General features: G+C 41.0%; 1 protein-coding gene across 2 annotated transcripts in view; it reads left to right on the top strand.

Moving 5' to 3' along the window:
- TUT1 (terminal uridylyl transferase 1, U6 snRNA-specific) overlaps positions 1-13,989 on the top strand; it is a 51,067-nt gene extending 37,078 nt beyond the window's left edge. For both annotated transcript variants that reach the window (XM_077455846.1, XM_077455847.1), the window contains exons 3-10: positions 1,732-1,932; positions 3,740-3,854; positions 3,929-4,209; positions 8,046-8,233; positions 8,327-8,436; positions 9,300-9,422; positions 9,505-9,597; positions 12,721-13,989. In XM_077455846.1, coding sequence (XP_077311972.1) covers positions 1,732-1,932; positions 3,740-3,854; positions 3,929-4,209; positions 8,046-8,233; positions 8,327-8,436; positions 9,300-9,422; positions 9,505-9,597; positions 12,721-13,814 — 2,205 coding nt within the window. In that variant the 3' untranslated portion in view covers positions 13,815-13,989. The remainder of the gene's footprint in view (positions 1-1,731; positions 1,933-3,739; positions 3,855-3,928; positions 4,210-8,045; positions 8,234-8,326; positions 8,437-9,299; positions 9,423-9,504; positions 9,598-12,720) is intronic.
- The last annotated feature ends 721 nt before the right edge of the window (positions 13,990-14,710 follow it).

Raw genomic sequence — 14,710 nt, 5'->3', positions numbered from 1 at the left:
CAAGAAAGTTTGTTTTAAGTTGGTCAAATGGAAGGACTGCAGACTTCCAGTTCCTGGCTATTGTAATTTTGGCCGTTACAAATATAAATGTAAGGAGCCGTCTTTGGAAACTTCCTCTGTCTTACACCCTATTGCTGCGTACACACGATCAGACTATCCGGCGGACTTAGTCTGGCGGACAAACCGCTGTAAAGTCCGCTGGACTGTCCGAACGAGGGGGCCTGCCCACACACGTGACTTTTCTGGCAGACTATTTCCGCCGGATTATCCACCGTACTTTTGAAATGAACGGACTTGCCCACGGAAGAAAGTCCGTTAATTTTGAGCGCTGCTTCAGGTAGCCGCAACTAGTGAAGGAAGCGTCGCTGGCCCCGTCACCTGTATGGTATGGAGTTAAAGGGGAAGCCCTACGCCGAAAAAACGGCGTGGGGGTCCCCCCCCCAGGTCCATATCAGACCCTTATCCGAGCACGCAACCCGGCCGGTCAGGAAAGGGGGTGGGGACGAGCGAGTGCCCCCCCCCCTCCTGAGCCGTACCAGGCCGCGTGCCCTCAACATGAGGGGGTGCTTTGGGGAAGGGGGGGCCGTGTGCCCCCCCCCACCCCAAAGCACCTTGTCCCCATGTTGATGACAAGGGCCTCTTCCCGACAACCCTGGCCGTTGGTTGTCGGGGTCTGCAGGCGGGGGGCTTATCAGAATCCATTGTACCCCATACTCATTCACATACGGTGGGGGGCTGGGATTCGGGGGCCCCCTTATGAAAGGGGGCTCACGGATTCTGATAAACTCCCCGCCCGCAGACCCTGACAACCAACGGCCAGGGTTGTCGGGAAGAGGCCCTTGTTCTCATCATCATGGGGACAAGGTGCTTTGGGGGTGGGGGGGGGGCACAAGGCCCCCCCTTCCCCAAAGCACCCCCCCATGTTGAGGGCACGTGGCCTGGTACGGCTCAGGAGGGGGGGGGGGCGCTCACTCGTCCCCACCCCCTTTCCTGACCGGCCGGGTTGCGTGCTCGGATACTGGTCTGATATGGACCTGGGGGAACCCTAGGCATAGGTCTTCCCCTTTAACTCCATACCAGGTGACGGGGCCAGCTACTCTTCCTTCGTTGGCCCCGGCCACCTGGGGCCAGTGTGTGGGAAAAGTCAGTTAATTTCAAAAGTACGGCGGACTAGCACACACACACACGGCCGTATTGTCCGTATTTTGGCGCAAAACTACTTTCTTAGTCCGCCGGACTTTTGGGTAAAAAAAAAAAAAGTCCGCCGGCGCCCATACACGGGCGGATTGTCTTGACTTTTCCACCGGATTGTTTGATCGTGTGTACGTGGCATTAGAGTATGTTTTTCGGAGATTTGGTCATTTTGATCTGTGTAAGGGAGTATATGAAGTTATAGGATCTGATCCAAAATCTACGCACTTTGGGGAATCCGTACAGCGGAAATTCTATTTTTGGATGGAACTCCACTTTAAGCTTGGGTATCTTGTATAATTTTTGGGAAACAGTCTATTCACTTAGTTTTGGCACCTGATCACCATTATACTGCAAAACATCTCTTTTCTCCAAATATGGAGGGAGTTGAATGGTGAAAATGCTGCAGACATTCATTCATAATGCATGTCAAATATTTTTTTTCATAAGATCTGCATGCTATTTGTCAGTTTCGCTGATAAGACTGACTCTTTCTAAATGTAATTCTGTTCATATAAGTATATTTGCTTTCATTTGTAGGGTCTTTATGCTATTGTTGAGTTTGAGAATTCAGATGGAGTGAGTGTCGCCCTTGAACAACATGATATTAAACTAGAGGGGCAGCGACTAAAGGTAAAACCTCGAGAGAAAAAAGAGTTCAAGAAAAAAAGAACAGGAGTGCGAAACTTGCAGCCTCCTGACCAGGAGGCACTGAGCAAGGAACTTATCCACTGCAAGGATGTGAGTGTAAACCCAAGTTCTACCTTTAAAGTATTTTAACACTAATCTACATATTGCTTATTTTTCATTTTCTTACATGGAACTTTCACATGTACAGAAAAATCACAGCTGGAATCATAACCTACCGTATTTTTTGCTCCATAAGACGCACCTAGGTGGTTTTAAAGGTTGAAAACAAGAAAAAAAAATATTCTGAACCAAATGGTGTACTAAAATATTTTCCAGTGCCCATGAAATGCAGAGTGACCATTACCATAGAAAATGCAGAATGACCATTACCATAGAAAGTATTGGCAGGGAATTGCAGAGTATTGGCAGGGTATGGAGGGATGGCTGTGACTGCACTTGTCACAGAGCAGCGCTGTGGGCACTAGAGATGCAGCCCACAGCGCTGCTGCCATCCGATCTCTCCCCTCCACTGTACAGATCTGTACATAGAGGGGAGAGAGGAACCAGCATCGTCATGACGCCGATTTGTTTACAAGTGATCGCTCCGTCATTTGACGGAGCGATCACATTGTAAACAGCTGAAGGGTGCACCAAGAATCGCGGCAGGGGGGCGGTGCCAATCGTATATTCGCACCATAAGACGCAGGCACATTTTCCCCCATTTTTCTGCGTCTTATAGTCCGAAAAATACAGTAATTGTAATTACCAGTAACATGCAGTGCAGCTTACACTAGCCTCTTGGGAGAAGTAACACTGGTGAATTTTAGCCTGCCTGTATAATGCAGGAGGAAACTGTAGGTAAATGATCTACAACAAATACATTTTTTTAAATTAATGTACAGAAGCTTTGCAAAATGTTTTCTTTCTTATGGCCAGAAAAAAATTTACAGGCAGCACTGAGCCCTGTCCCTGCAGTGCCTCCTCCTCATCTCTCCTTTTTAGTGCATATAGTCTGGATGTGCTGCCTGCTGTTCAGGGCACAGAGAAAGTGGAAACTGTCAGCTTTTGTTAATGATTGCAGCTGGAGAAGAGCACTGCCATTCACAAAAACACAAGCTACCATCAGCACATGCCAGGTACTACCTACTCTAGGCCTAGATAAGTGTAGTAGCCGATGTGTGATGTTGTTAGCTTTTGTTTTTTCAAGTGTAATTTCTACTCTCCAGCCACAATCATTCACAACATAGGCTGACAGTTTCCATTCTCTCCCTGCCCTGAATATTGTGTGGCAGGTCTGGTTTTTTAGTATATAAACTAAATAGGAGCAGCAGAGTGATGTTCCGTCTGGCAGCTCAGAGGTGGGATGGGGTCTCTGTGTGCAAAGCCTGTCATGCCCCTCTCCTCCCAAGCTTGGCAGTCATAAATCCTTTGCTTTGATCAGTGTTTGGATAGTTAGGTGTGCAGGTGGGACTAGCTATCCAAAACCTCAGATCAGCAACCCCTGCACGGATAGAAACAAGGAAAAGTGCTATGTACACAGGATCCTCTGGGGGGGCTTGCAACGCTTTCTTTTCTTTTGGTGATGGTTATTCTTTAAAGCTAGCTGATTAGAATAAGTTGTGAAGCTTACAGCATGACCATGCCACAGTAGATGGTGGGGGTGGTAAGCATGTGAACCTAGACTCTTGGAAAGTTAAGGGAACTATTGGTACCTGCAAACCACAGTGCAGTCACAAGCAGATTGTCAATAAAACGAAAAGCTTTTGACTAACCTAGATTAATAGCTTTCAAACAAGGTAACAATTGTGCTTTTGTAAAAGTGGTTATAGTTAAAATAAATAAATGAAACCTCTAATCAAATTGAAGCAAACCTAAGATATGACAGAAAATACATTTGTAAAGTGATGGTCTCTTTTAGGTGGAAGAGCAGATGAAGAGCGTAGTCACACTGTGTTCTCCATCTCGTCATGAAAGTCATCTACGGGAGCTGCTTCTGTCTCTGCTAAAAGAAACTTTCACAGAGTTCTTTCCAGGTGACTAAATAACATGATCCAAATGTATGTTACTATTTGCACTGCTTCTTGAATGAGTTTTTTTTCTGTGACAGGCTGCAAACTTCACCCTTTTGGTTCTTCAGTAAATGGCTTTGAGATCAGTGGCTGTGACCTAGATTTATATCTGGAACTTGGGGAAGTGTTGAATGGAGAGAAAGATAATGTTGAAGATGTAAGCTCAAAGGAAGAAATGGATAAAGATATTGACAAAGGTATGAAGAATGAAGGAGATGGTGAAATGGTAGACTGTTTAGAAGTGAAAGAAGTGCAGAAAGATGAGATAATTGAAGCTGAAGAGACCAAGGATGATGATGATGACGATGATGATGATGAGGTAAGGTTATGATCTATTTAGGTATGACTTTGGCTTTATTTAAATATGTCTTAAAAAAGGTTCACCCATGCAAAACTGATATTTAGATTTGATATTGTAGTATTAAATTATTATTATTATTATTATTCAGGATTTATATAGCGCCAACAGTTTAGGCAGCGCTTTACAACATTGGGGTAGACATTACAATACAATACAATTCAAGGCCGGGGGAATTAGAGGGTCCTGCTCGTTAGAGCTTACAATCTAGGAGAAATCATCTGAAAACCATAGACACCAGGGGCTAACATTATCTACCAGACTCTTCTGTGTATGTTTACCTAAATAATCACTTTTAATCAGAAAAATGCATTTTAATGAATAAAAAAAATAAAAACAGTAAAGTTAGCCCAATTTTTTTTGTATAATATGAAAGATGTTATGTCGCGAGACTCGTGAGAGAATCATGATCTTCTAAGCAAAAAAATTGTGATTCTCATTTTTGGTCAGAATCATGCAGTTGTAATGTGTGTGTGTGTGTATATAGTATCTCACAAAAGTGAGTACACCCCTCACATTTTTGTAAATATTTTATATCTTTTCATGTGACAACACTGAAGAAATTACACTTTGCTACAATGTAAAGTAGTGAGTGTACAGCTTGTATAACAGTGTAAATTTACTGTCCTTTCAAAATAACTTAAGATACAGCCATTAATGTCTAAAACGCTGGCAACAAAAGTAATTACACCCCCTAAATGAAAAAGTCCAAATTGTCAATATTTTGTGGGGGCACCATTATTTTCCAGCACTGTTTTAACCCTCTTAGGCGTGGAGTTCACCAGAGCTTCACAGGTTGCCACTGCAGTCCTCTTCCACTTCTCCATGATGACATCACGGAGCTGGTGGATTTTGGAGACCTTGCACTCCTCCACCTTCCGGTTTGAGGATGCCCCCACAGATGCTCAATAGGGTTTAGGTCTGGAGACACGCTTGGCCAGTCCATCACCTTTACTCTCAGCTTCTTTAGCAAGGCAGTGGCCATCTTGGAGGCGTGTTTGGGGTCATTATCATGTTGGAATATTGCCCTGGGGCCCAGTCTCCAAAGGGAGGGGATCATGCTCTGCTTCAGTATGTCACAGTACATGTTGGCATTCATGGTTCCCTCAGTGAACTGTTGACCCCCAGTGCCTGCAGCACTCAAGCAGCCCCAGACCATGACACTCCCAACACCATGCTTAACTGTAGGCAAGACACACGCTTGTCCTTGTACTCCTCACCTGATTGCCCCCCCACACGGTTGACACCATCTGATCCAAATAAGTTTATTTCGCCAGACCACAGGACATGGTTCCAGTAATCCATGTCCTTTGTCTTCTTGTCTTCAGCAAACTGTTTTCAGGCTTTCTTGTGCATCATCTTTGATGCAGTGTGTGGCGTATGGTCTGAGCAATGACAGGCTGACCTCCCACCCCTTCAACCTCTGCAGCAATGCTGGCAGCACCCCTGCATCTATTTCCCAAAGACAACCTCTGGATATGACGCTGAGCATGTGCATTCAACTTCTTTGGCGAGGCCTGTTCTGAGTGGAACCTGTCCTGTTGAACTGCTGTATGGTCTTGGCCACCGTGCTGCAGGTCAATTTCAGGGTCTTGGCAATCTTCTTATAGCCTAGGCCATCTTTATGTAGAGCAACAATTCTTATTAGATCATCGGAGAGTTCTTTGCCATGAGGTGCCATGTTGAACTTCCAGTGACCAGTGTTAGAGCAATAACACCAAATTTAACACACCTGCTCCCCATTCACATCTGAAACCTGGTAACATAACACTAACGAGTCACATGACATTGGGGAGGAAAAATTGCAAATTTAGCCCAGTTTGAACATTTTCACTTAGGGGGTGTCAGTGATTTTCTGTAATCACGTTCATGTTTTCTACATGTTTCTCCATGTGCCTTCTTCAGGATACACGTGACAATTCATTTATTTGGTATAAGAACCTGTGCTCAGTCAACTTTAATTTTTGCAACTGAAAAAAAAAATTAATACAACAAATATAGGCATATAATATCTTATTGTGTACATATGGCTGCATTTACACACATGGTGAATGACACCCAAACGAAAAAAAAAAAACTCCTACCTCTTGGACAGATTATAGGAGCCTGAATAGAATTAGAATAGAATAGAATTAAAAAAATGATGATCAGGGAATGGGATCCAGTAATGCAATACCTCCGCATAACCATAGTTTCTTTTTGTTTTTATTGCAAAAATTAACTTCGAGCACATTAATTTATTCGGTATAAGAACCTGTGCTCAGTCAATGTTAATTTTTGCAATAAAAACAAAAAGAAACTATGGTTATACTGAGTTAGTGCATCACTGGATCCCATTCCCTGTTCATAATTTTTTTAATTTAATTTTTTTTAGGCTCCTATAATCTGTTTAAGAGTTAGGATTTTTTTTGTTTGGGTGTCATTCACCATGTGTGTAAATGCAGCCATATGTACACAATAAGATATTATATGCCTATATTGTACTAATTTCTGTTTGTTTTTATTGCAAAAATTAAAGTTGACCGAGCACAGGTTCTTATACCGAATAAATGAATCATCACATTCTTTCCTGAAGAAGCCACATGGCGAAATGTGTGTGTGTGTGTGTGTGTGTGTGTGTGTGTGTGTGTGTGTGTGTGTATATATGTATATATATCATTTTTTTTTAATATATTGGTTTTGTTTCCTGTCGCAATGCACCCTTAAAGTCCCATATCTCCCAAACATTCTTTTCTACTTTACAAGGGAAGTTGGTGCCATATTTTATGTAGCTCTTGATACTGGTCTCTGCCCACATATTTTATTATACAATCTATATATGTAATATATTTACACACACAATTTAGTGAGTGAGAACATTGATTCATATAATATCTTACCACCCTTATGATGTCATATGATGTCCTAAAGTTTCAGTGGTTATACTGGGATGATGTAGGCGGTATCAAAGTTTTCAGGTGAACAATTCACTTTTAGTATAGAAGTGACTTGAGTGGCTATACATTTTTTACACTGAAATAATTCACACAAGCACTTTTGCACTTTATAACAGTGCAGCACGTTTCACTATTTATATACAGCTACTCGATCACTCCCTGAGCCGATGCGACTGCCCGGCGGTCGATCACCGCCGGGCTCCCGCAATCGCTCCGGGAACCGGGAGCTGTGTGTAAACACAGTGTCCGGTTCTCTGAGCAGTGAACTGACCGTCTGTTCAGAGTATGAACGGCGATCTGTTTCCCTGCACAGTCCCATCTCCCCTTTAGTTCGAACATGCCATCGGATACATATTAACCCCTTCACTGCCAGTGACATTTTTACAGTAATCAATGCAATTTAATCGCACTGATCGCTGTATTAATGGCAATAGTCCCAAAAATGTGTCAAAATTGGCCGATGTGTCCGCCATAATGTCGCAGTCTCCATAAAAATCGATGATTGCCGCAATTATTAGTAAAAAAGATTAATAAAAATGCCATAAAACTATCCCCTATTTTGTAGACGCTATAACTTTTGCACAAACCAATCAATATACTCTTATTGCGATTTTTTTTTTTTTTTTTTTGTACCAAAAATATGTAAAAAATGCGTATCTGCCTAAACTGAGGAAAAAAAATTTTTTTTATGTTTTTTATTATAGCAAAAAGTTTTAAAAAAATTTGTTTTTCAAGAGATTTTCTGGGGATTGATGTTTAAGTCTTATAATTGTTTATGCTTTTGATTATCTCAATACAAACTTATGAATACAGGAATAATAAAGATGGAAATGATCAGTTAAATGTTTTTCTCTCTTACAGACTTCAACTCCTGGCCTGTCCTTAAAGGGCCTTTCCAATGAGGAAATCCTTAATGTAGTTGAGAGAGTTCTACGTCGGTGTGTTCCTGGAGTACACGGGGTTCAAAGTGTTCCTTCTGCACGGCGCCCAGTAATACGCTTCCAACACAAGACTTCAGGGCTCAGAGGAGATATCACTCTCAATAACAGGTAGCCTCATTATTTCATTGTGTTGTGTCAAAATTTGTTACATGTTTTGTCCAATTTCAAATATATTTTGCTATTTCAAATTTTTATCCCTAGGCTTGCCTTGCGTAACTCCTACTACTTGCGCCTCTGTTCGGACTTAGACCCTCGTGTCCCACAGCTTGTGTACACCGTGAGATACTGGGCTAGAGTAAACCAGCTAGCAGGTGAGAATATAGAATAAGGTTAATGGGAAGACTTAAAGTACACTTAATATGAATTTATTTATTTACAGCCATTAAAAACGGCAAATTAAAAAGTACATTTTCAAGAGCTAAGTGCTTTTCTTCAAAGGATAGGTTTTCTGAGCTTTTTTTTTTTTTTTTTTTTTTTTTTATATATACCCAACTGACTTTCTCTCTATGTATTCAGTTGATTAACAATTGCCTTTGATAAGCCTGCTAATGTGTTACATGGACGTTATTAAGAGAAGTATGGCCAAAGCTTTTTTGGCCATATTTCCCTTCTGGATCACAGGCGTGCACTTATTTCTGCACGCATGTGACCCAGAGACGGCTAAGAGCAGGTTAAAGCCTGCTGTCAGCTGACATCAGAGCCGGTCCAGGCTCTGTAGGGAACCCAACTTTAAGGTTGGAACCCACCTGAAAGCCCGAGCCAGCTGCTTCTGCCCCTTCCACAGCCCAACGCTCCAGTGAGTGCTAGAGGGGTAGAGCAGAGAGCCAGTGACTGACAGTAATTGCTCAGTACTTGGGCATAAAGCTGGTCGGGGACAACTGTAGCATTGGACAGAGGATATAGCCATACAGGTGAGTATGTTTGTTTATTTTGCTATCCCACATGTCTCCTTTTTAAAGATTTATAATTTAGGTATGCATCCTGCATTATCTATTACTGTACATCTTTGGGCTTTTGCACCCATACTTGAGAATTCTATGAATAGTTCCTCCTATGTTTAGGTTTGTTTGGTTCTGTATTATTCAGTAGATGTTAAATATTCACTGAGCAGGAATTGTCTAAAGAAAGCCAAGACATTCATTTTCACTAATGCATCTATTTTCCCAACACTTAGGTAACCCACTAGGGGGTGGCCCCCTGATGAATAATTACGCTTTGACATTGCTTATTATTTTCTTCCTGCAATCAAGGAGCCCTGTGGTTATTCCCAGTCTAAGCCAGTTAAGAGAGATGGCTGGTGAGTGTCTTTTATAGCTTAAATTGCCTGTAATGCATAGCATGCAGACATGTTGTAGCAGTTGACATGTTTTGTGTTTCAGCTGATGAAGACAAACATGACATTGACGGCTGGGACTGCACTTTCCCCTCGGATCCCACACAAATACAACCTAGTAAAAATGAGCAGAGTCTTGGTGAGCTATGCCTTTTTCATTAATAGTTTTACCTTGCTTTGTATATTAAGTTGGAACTTGAACATAAAAGTATCCTGATTAGCAAGTACCTAATATTTGATAAATATCCACTCTGCGCCTATTGTGAATTTGATCTTGCAAATGCCAGCTATTTATACCTTGCACAATACTTTTTTTTTATTTTTATTTTTTTTTATTGTTCAACCAATTAATGACAATTTTAATAAGAAAGCCCAGTCATATAACACAGGATTTGTTATAAAAACAGTAGTTAACTAAGACATCATATCAAAAAATATAGCTCTCATTTCATTTGTTTTGTTTTCTAAAAATCAGAAATGAAGGAAACGGTTTAAATAACTGTGGGGCCCAGCAATGAATTGTAGTATAATTATCAGCTGGCAATATTCCATTTACAGTACATCCAAAAAGTATTCACAGCGCTTCACTTTTTCCACATTTCATGGTGGTCTTATTCCAAAATTGATTAAATTCATTATTTTCCTCAAAATTCTACAAACCGTACCCCATAATGACAACGGGAAAGAAGTTTATTTAAAATCTTTGCAAATGTATTCAAAATTTTAAAAAAATCTCACGTACTTAAGTATTTGCAGCCTTTGCCATGACACTCAAAATTGAGCTCAGGTGCATCCTGTTTTCCACTGATAATCCCTGAGATGTTTCTAAAACTTGATTGGAGTCCACCTGTGGAAAATTCAGTTTATTGGTCATGATTTGGAAAGGCACGGTCCCACAATTAACAATGCATGTCAGCGCACAAACCAAGCCATGAAGTCCAAGGAATTGTCTGTAGACCTCCGAGACAGGATTGTATAGAGGCACAGATCTGGAGAAGGGTACAGAAAAATTTCTGCAGCACTGAAGGTCCCAATGAGCACAGTGGCCTCCATCATCCATAAATGGAAGAAGTTTGGAACTACCAGGACTCATATAGTGGGCTGCCCAGCCAAACTGAGGGATCGGGGGAGTAGGGGTATTGTTTTATAGAATTTTGAAGAAAATAATGAATTTAATCCATTTTGGAATAAGGCTGTAACATAACAGAATGTGGAAAAAGTGAAGTGCTGTGAATACTTTCTTGATGCACTCTATAAATTGTGGAGGAAAAAAAAACTGTGCAGCGTGTAAAAAAAAAAACAACTCTAAAATAAATAGCTTTAGTCACTAAAAGCAAATAGTGCTCCAGAAATGCAAAATATAATGGTGAATTGTGTTCTACCTATTTAAATATATAATACACACCAAAAATGAATATAGCCTAGAATACAATAAATGTGCAACTTGGAAAATAAAGTAACATTTACATTTATATGATTCATGTCGTGTCCATGAATTCATGTACTTAAAGCGGAGTTCCACCCATTTTTAAAAGCCAGCCGCTACAAAAAAGTGTAGCAGCTGACTTTTAATAATCGGACACTTGCCTGTCCCACAGTCGAGCGTTGCAGGCGAACAAAGCCCGCTTCTCTCCCCCTCCTCTCCAAGGCACCGTCATTCTAATTGTGGGTTTCTTGTGCATGCGCAAGCCGCGCTGAGAATGGCCAGGCAATCTTCTGGGACCTGTGACGTGTCCCAGAAGATTGCGAGGGGGGGGGGGAGAGAGAGAGGTGATCCTTCTGGAGCCGCAGAGCCAGGGGAAGAATTGGGACCTAGGTGCCTGTAAAAAAAAAAAAAACAGGGTACCCGCTCCTCCCCCCAAAAAAATGACATGCCAAGTGTGGCTTGTCAGGGCGTCACCAGTACTTAAAGCGGAAGTTCCATTTTTGGGTGGAATTCCACTTTAAGTGTCCTGTGTACTAAAATTCATATAGTAAATGTGTCCCGTGCATTCAAATTCTTATACTTAGTGGTTGTAAAGGTTGAAGTTTTTTTTATCTTGATGCATTCTATGCATTAAGATAAAAAACAACTTCTGTTTGCAGCAGCCCCCCCCCTAATACTTACCTGAGCCCCATTTCTGTCCAGTTATCTGCACGAGCACCTCGGGCATCCGGGACTCTCCCTCTTGATTGGCTGAGACACAGCAGCATTGTCATTTGTTCTCACTGCTGTCAAAGTCAGTTAGCCAATCAGGAGAGAGGGGGCAGGACTGAACCGCGGCTCCGTGTCTAAATGGTCACACAGAGCTGTGGCTCGGCTGCCCCCGTGGCAAGCTGATTGCTATGGGGGCACTCAACAAGAGGGAGGGGCCAGGAGCACCGAAGGAGGACCAGAGAAGAAGAGGATCTCCAGGCTGCTCTGTGAAAAACAATTTCACAGAGCAATAAAGTGTCCCATGCAAGAGAAAATTCCAGTGCAAAGTTCTTGAGCAAAACAAAGTTCATATAACAAAGTGCTAGTTCTTCAAGCAGTTTTATCTAACTTAAAGCCACACTAACTACTCACCAAAAACAATTAACATCAAGCTTTCTCTGTAATTTCATATGTCCAATGCAATTCTTTTCTAGCCACTATGGGGGGGGGGAGTCTACTCTCCTTTCCTAGACCACCATCACCCTTGCTCGATTTCATAAATGGGAAACAAAAGATGCTACATCATGTAAAACCCCTTTTATTAAAAACATGTTAAAAACCACAATGCACTTATATGAGGAATAGTCTCCCCCGACACCTTGGATAACATCACATATAGATCACTGGTAATGTTGGTTGCAGCCGCCATGTAAACTGAAGACTAAATTAGATTAAATTAAATCATGTCAGTCAAGACATGATCGGTGATGACTGATGCTAAAAATACCATGGTTGCAACAAAAGATATTTTAATATATAGATCCCAGTATCTACCCAGATCGCTAAATTGTATAGCATGCCTTTCATGCTGCAGTGGCCATCTGCTGAAATGCAGTTACTTTGCGCATCTAATTAGATTCTCCAATTTAACTAAATTGTTTAATGAGATGCACTTATGTTAATATACAATTGTATAAATTGCACAATATACAAAAAACTAGATGTAAACAAGCAAAGAATATATCTGGAAAGGAAGATTTTATATAGCAGTGTGCTTTTGTTTTTTTATTTCTGGTTCATAATGGAAATATAGCGTTAATAGTTTTTCAACACTACCTCTCATTAATGTTATTCTCTGTTACTCAGGTTGTCTTCTGTCTGAGTTTTTCTCCTTTTTCGCTTCACTGGATTTACGTTCAAGCATCCTCTGTCCTCGAGATGGTGTTATTCTCACTCTTCCTTTTACCTCTCCACCTCCATCATGGGCTGACGGTTTTCGCCTAGGTAGATTCAATGTACAGGATCCATTTGAATTGAGTCACAATGTCTGTAGCAATGTCAGCTCAAAAACAGCTCGAAACTTTAGCTCACAGTGTATCAGTGCTGCAAAAACCTGTCGTTTACTTCTTTATAGTGTACGGTCATCATCTCGCCCTTGGGGCATAATTTTATTATTACCCAATACTTCGGAGGGCAAGAAGAAAGGTATAGAAATCTCCATTCCTTTAACGGGGACTTCATTGAAAACTGTGACTTTGGCTGTCAAGAGGGTTCTAGTAGAGGTGTTGTTATGTAGTTGTGAGGAGGAATCAAGCTTGAAAAATGAGGCAAAAGATACAGGAGGAGGAAAAGATGAAATGGAACGAAGTGGAGATGAAGGCGAACAAGCAGTGTCACACATGGAGGGGCTCATCATTGGTGATGAGAAGTCAGATTTTAAAGCTGAAGCGTTAAATGAGGATGGGATGAAAACAGAACCACATGGAAGGAAACGAGAAAACCTAGAGGAAATCCAGAATGATAACAAAAGAAGGAAAGTGGAATGTACAAATGAAGATTTGATTTCGGAACAAGAAAGTACACTTCCTGGAAAGAAAGTATGTGAAAAAGCCAAAAAGCTAAAAGAACTTTCAAAGGAAAATATGTCCCTCATGAGGATTAATGTATGGCATCAAGTGTGGGAAGGTAGACGCAAACAACGACGGAACAAGTTTGGAGATATGACCCAGAAAATAGAAGTAGAGACTGCAGTGTCCCGTGCTTTGTCTTCTGGGACAGTAGATAAGCTGTGCAAACCTTTAATGCAAATAACTGTAAAGACCAAACAAACAAATGAGGGAAATGCACAGCTGCATCTTACTCCAGAGGTAGATGATTATCAATGCAGCACAGATTTCTTACACTTTTTAAAGGTATTTTTGCCTCAGATGGTACAAGAATATATAAAGGGTCATGACTGAGTCATTTGGATGTTTTGGATATGATTTATGTCCAGGAAATTCACTGCCCCAATATATATACTTTTTTTTTTTAGTTCACTTTAGTCCTTGGCCCTAGTGGACTAGTTACCAGCCTGTTAACTAATGTAAATAAAATTTTATAATATAAAAAGGATTAAAGATGTGCTTTATTTAATGGTTTCTCTTTTTTATAGCTCTATTGGATTTAGTGACATCATTGATGTGTAAATATAATTATATCTGTGTATGATTTTATTACGTTTTTAGATTCATCTTGCAGGAAATGTGTAAAATTAGGCATTCTATAGAATGCCTAATTTCACACATTGCCTGTAACATATATACTGTATATATACGCACATGCATACAGTATAAGCAATTTCAAAACAGTAGCATGCCTAGGGAAAGTATAAAGCGTGGCCTGTAACATATACAATATGTATACCTCTGATAAAAGGCTCAAAAAAAGGCAGCGAGGACCAGCTGTATGTTTAGTTGGAAAAATTGTAGGATTAAAGAATTTCAGTTATAAAAGATACATTTTGTGAAACAAAAAGATGCATAGCTATGTTCATTTGGAAGTATTGTAAGCGCAGAGGGCTGTGAGTAGTGGGGAGTATTACAAGTGCAGAGAACTTTGAAACTTTGGGCGTATTGTGGGTACTGAGCGTAATTAGGACTATTGTGAGTAATGAGAGCTGTGCCTTACTGGTATTATTGTGGGTATGGAAGGGCTTTTTAGTAACTGGCAGTGTTGTGATGACTGAGAGGAACCAGAAGCGCTGTGAGGACTGAGTAACTGGGAGTGCTGTGAGTACTAAGAGCTTTGAGTGACTGTGCATACCTGGGAGCATTGTGAGCACTGAAGGCTGGGTGTTTTGCAGATGGGAGCAGGA

This window comes from Lithobates pipiens, unplaced genomic scaffold (genome assembly GCF_037356315.1).
Source record: "Lithobates pipiens isolate NorthernLeopardFrog02 unplaced genomic scaffold, aLitPip1_a1.2 Scaffold_10, whole genome shotgun sequence".
Lineage (NCBI taxonomy): Eukaryota > Metazoa > Chordata > Amphibia > Anura > Ranidae > Lithobates > Lithobates pipiens.
The sequence above is the reverse complement of the archived record's forward strand: the minus strand, read 5'-3'. Positions and strand labels throughout refer to the sequence as shown.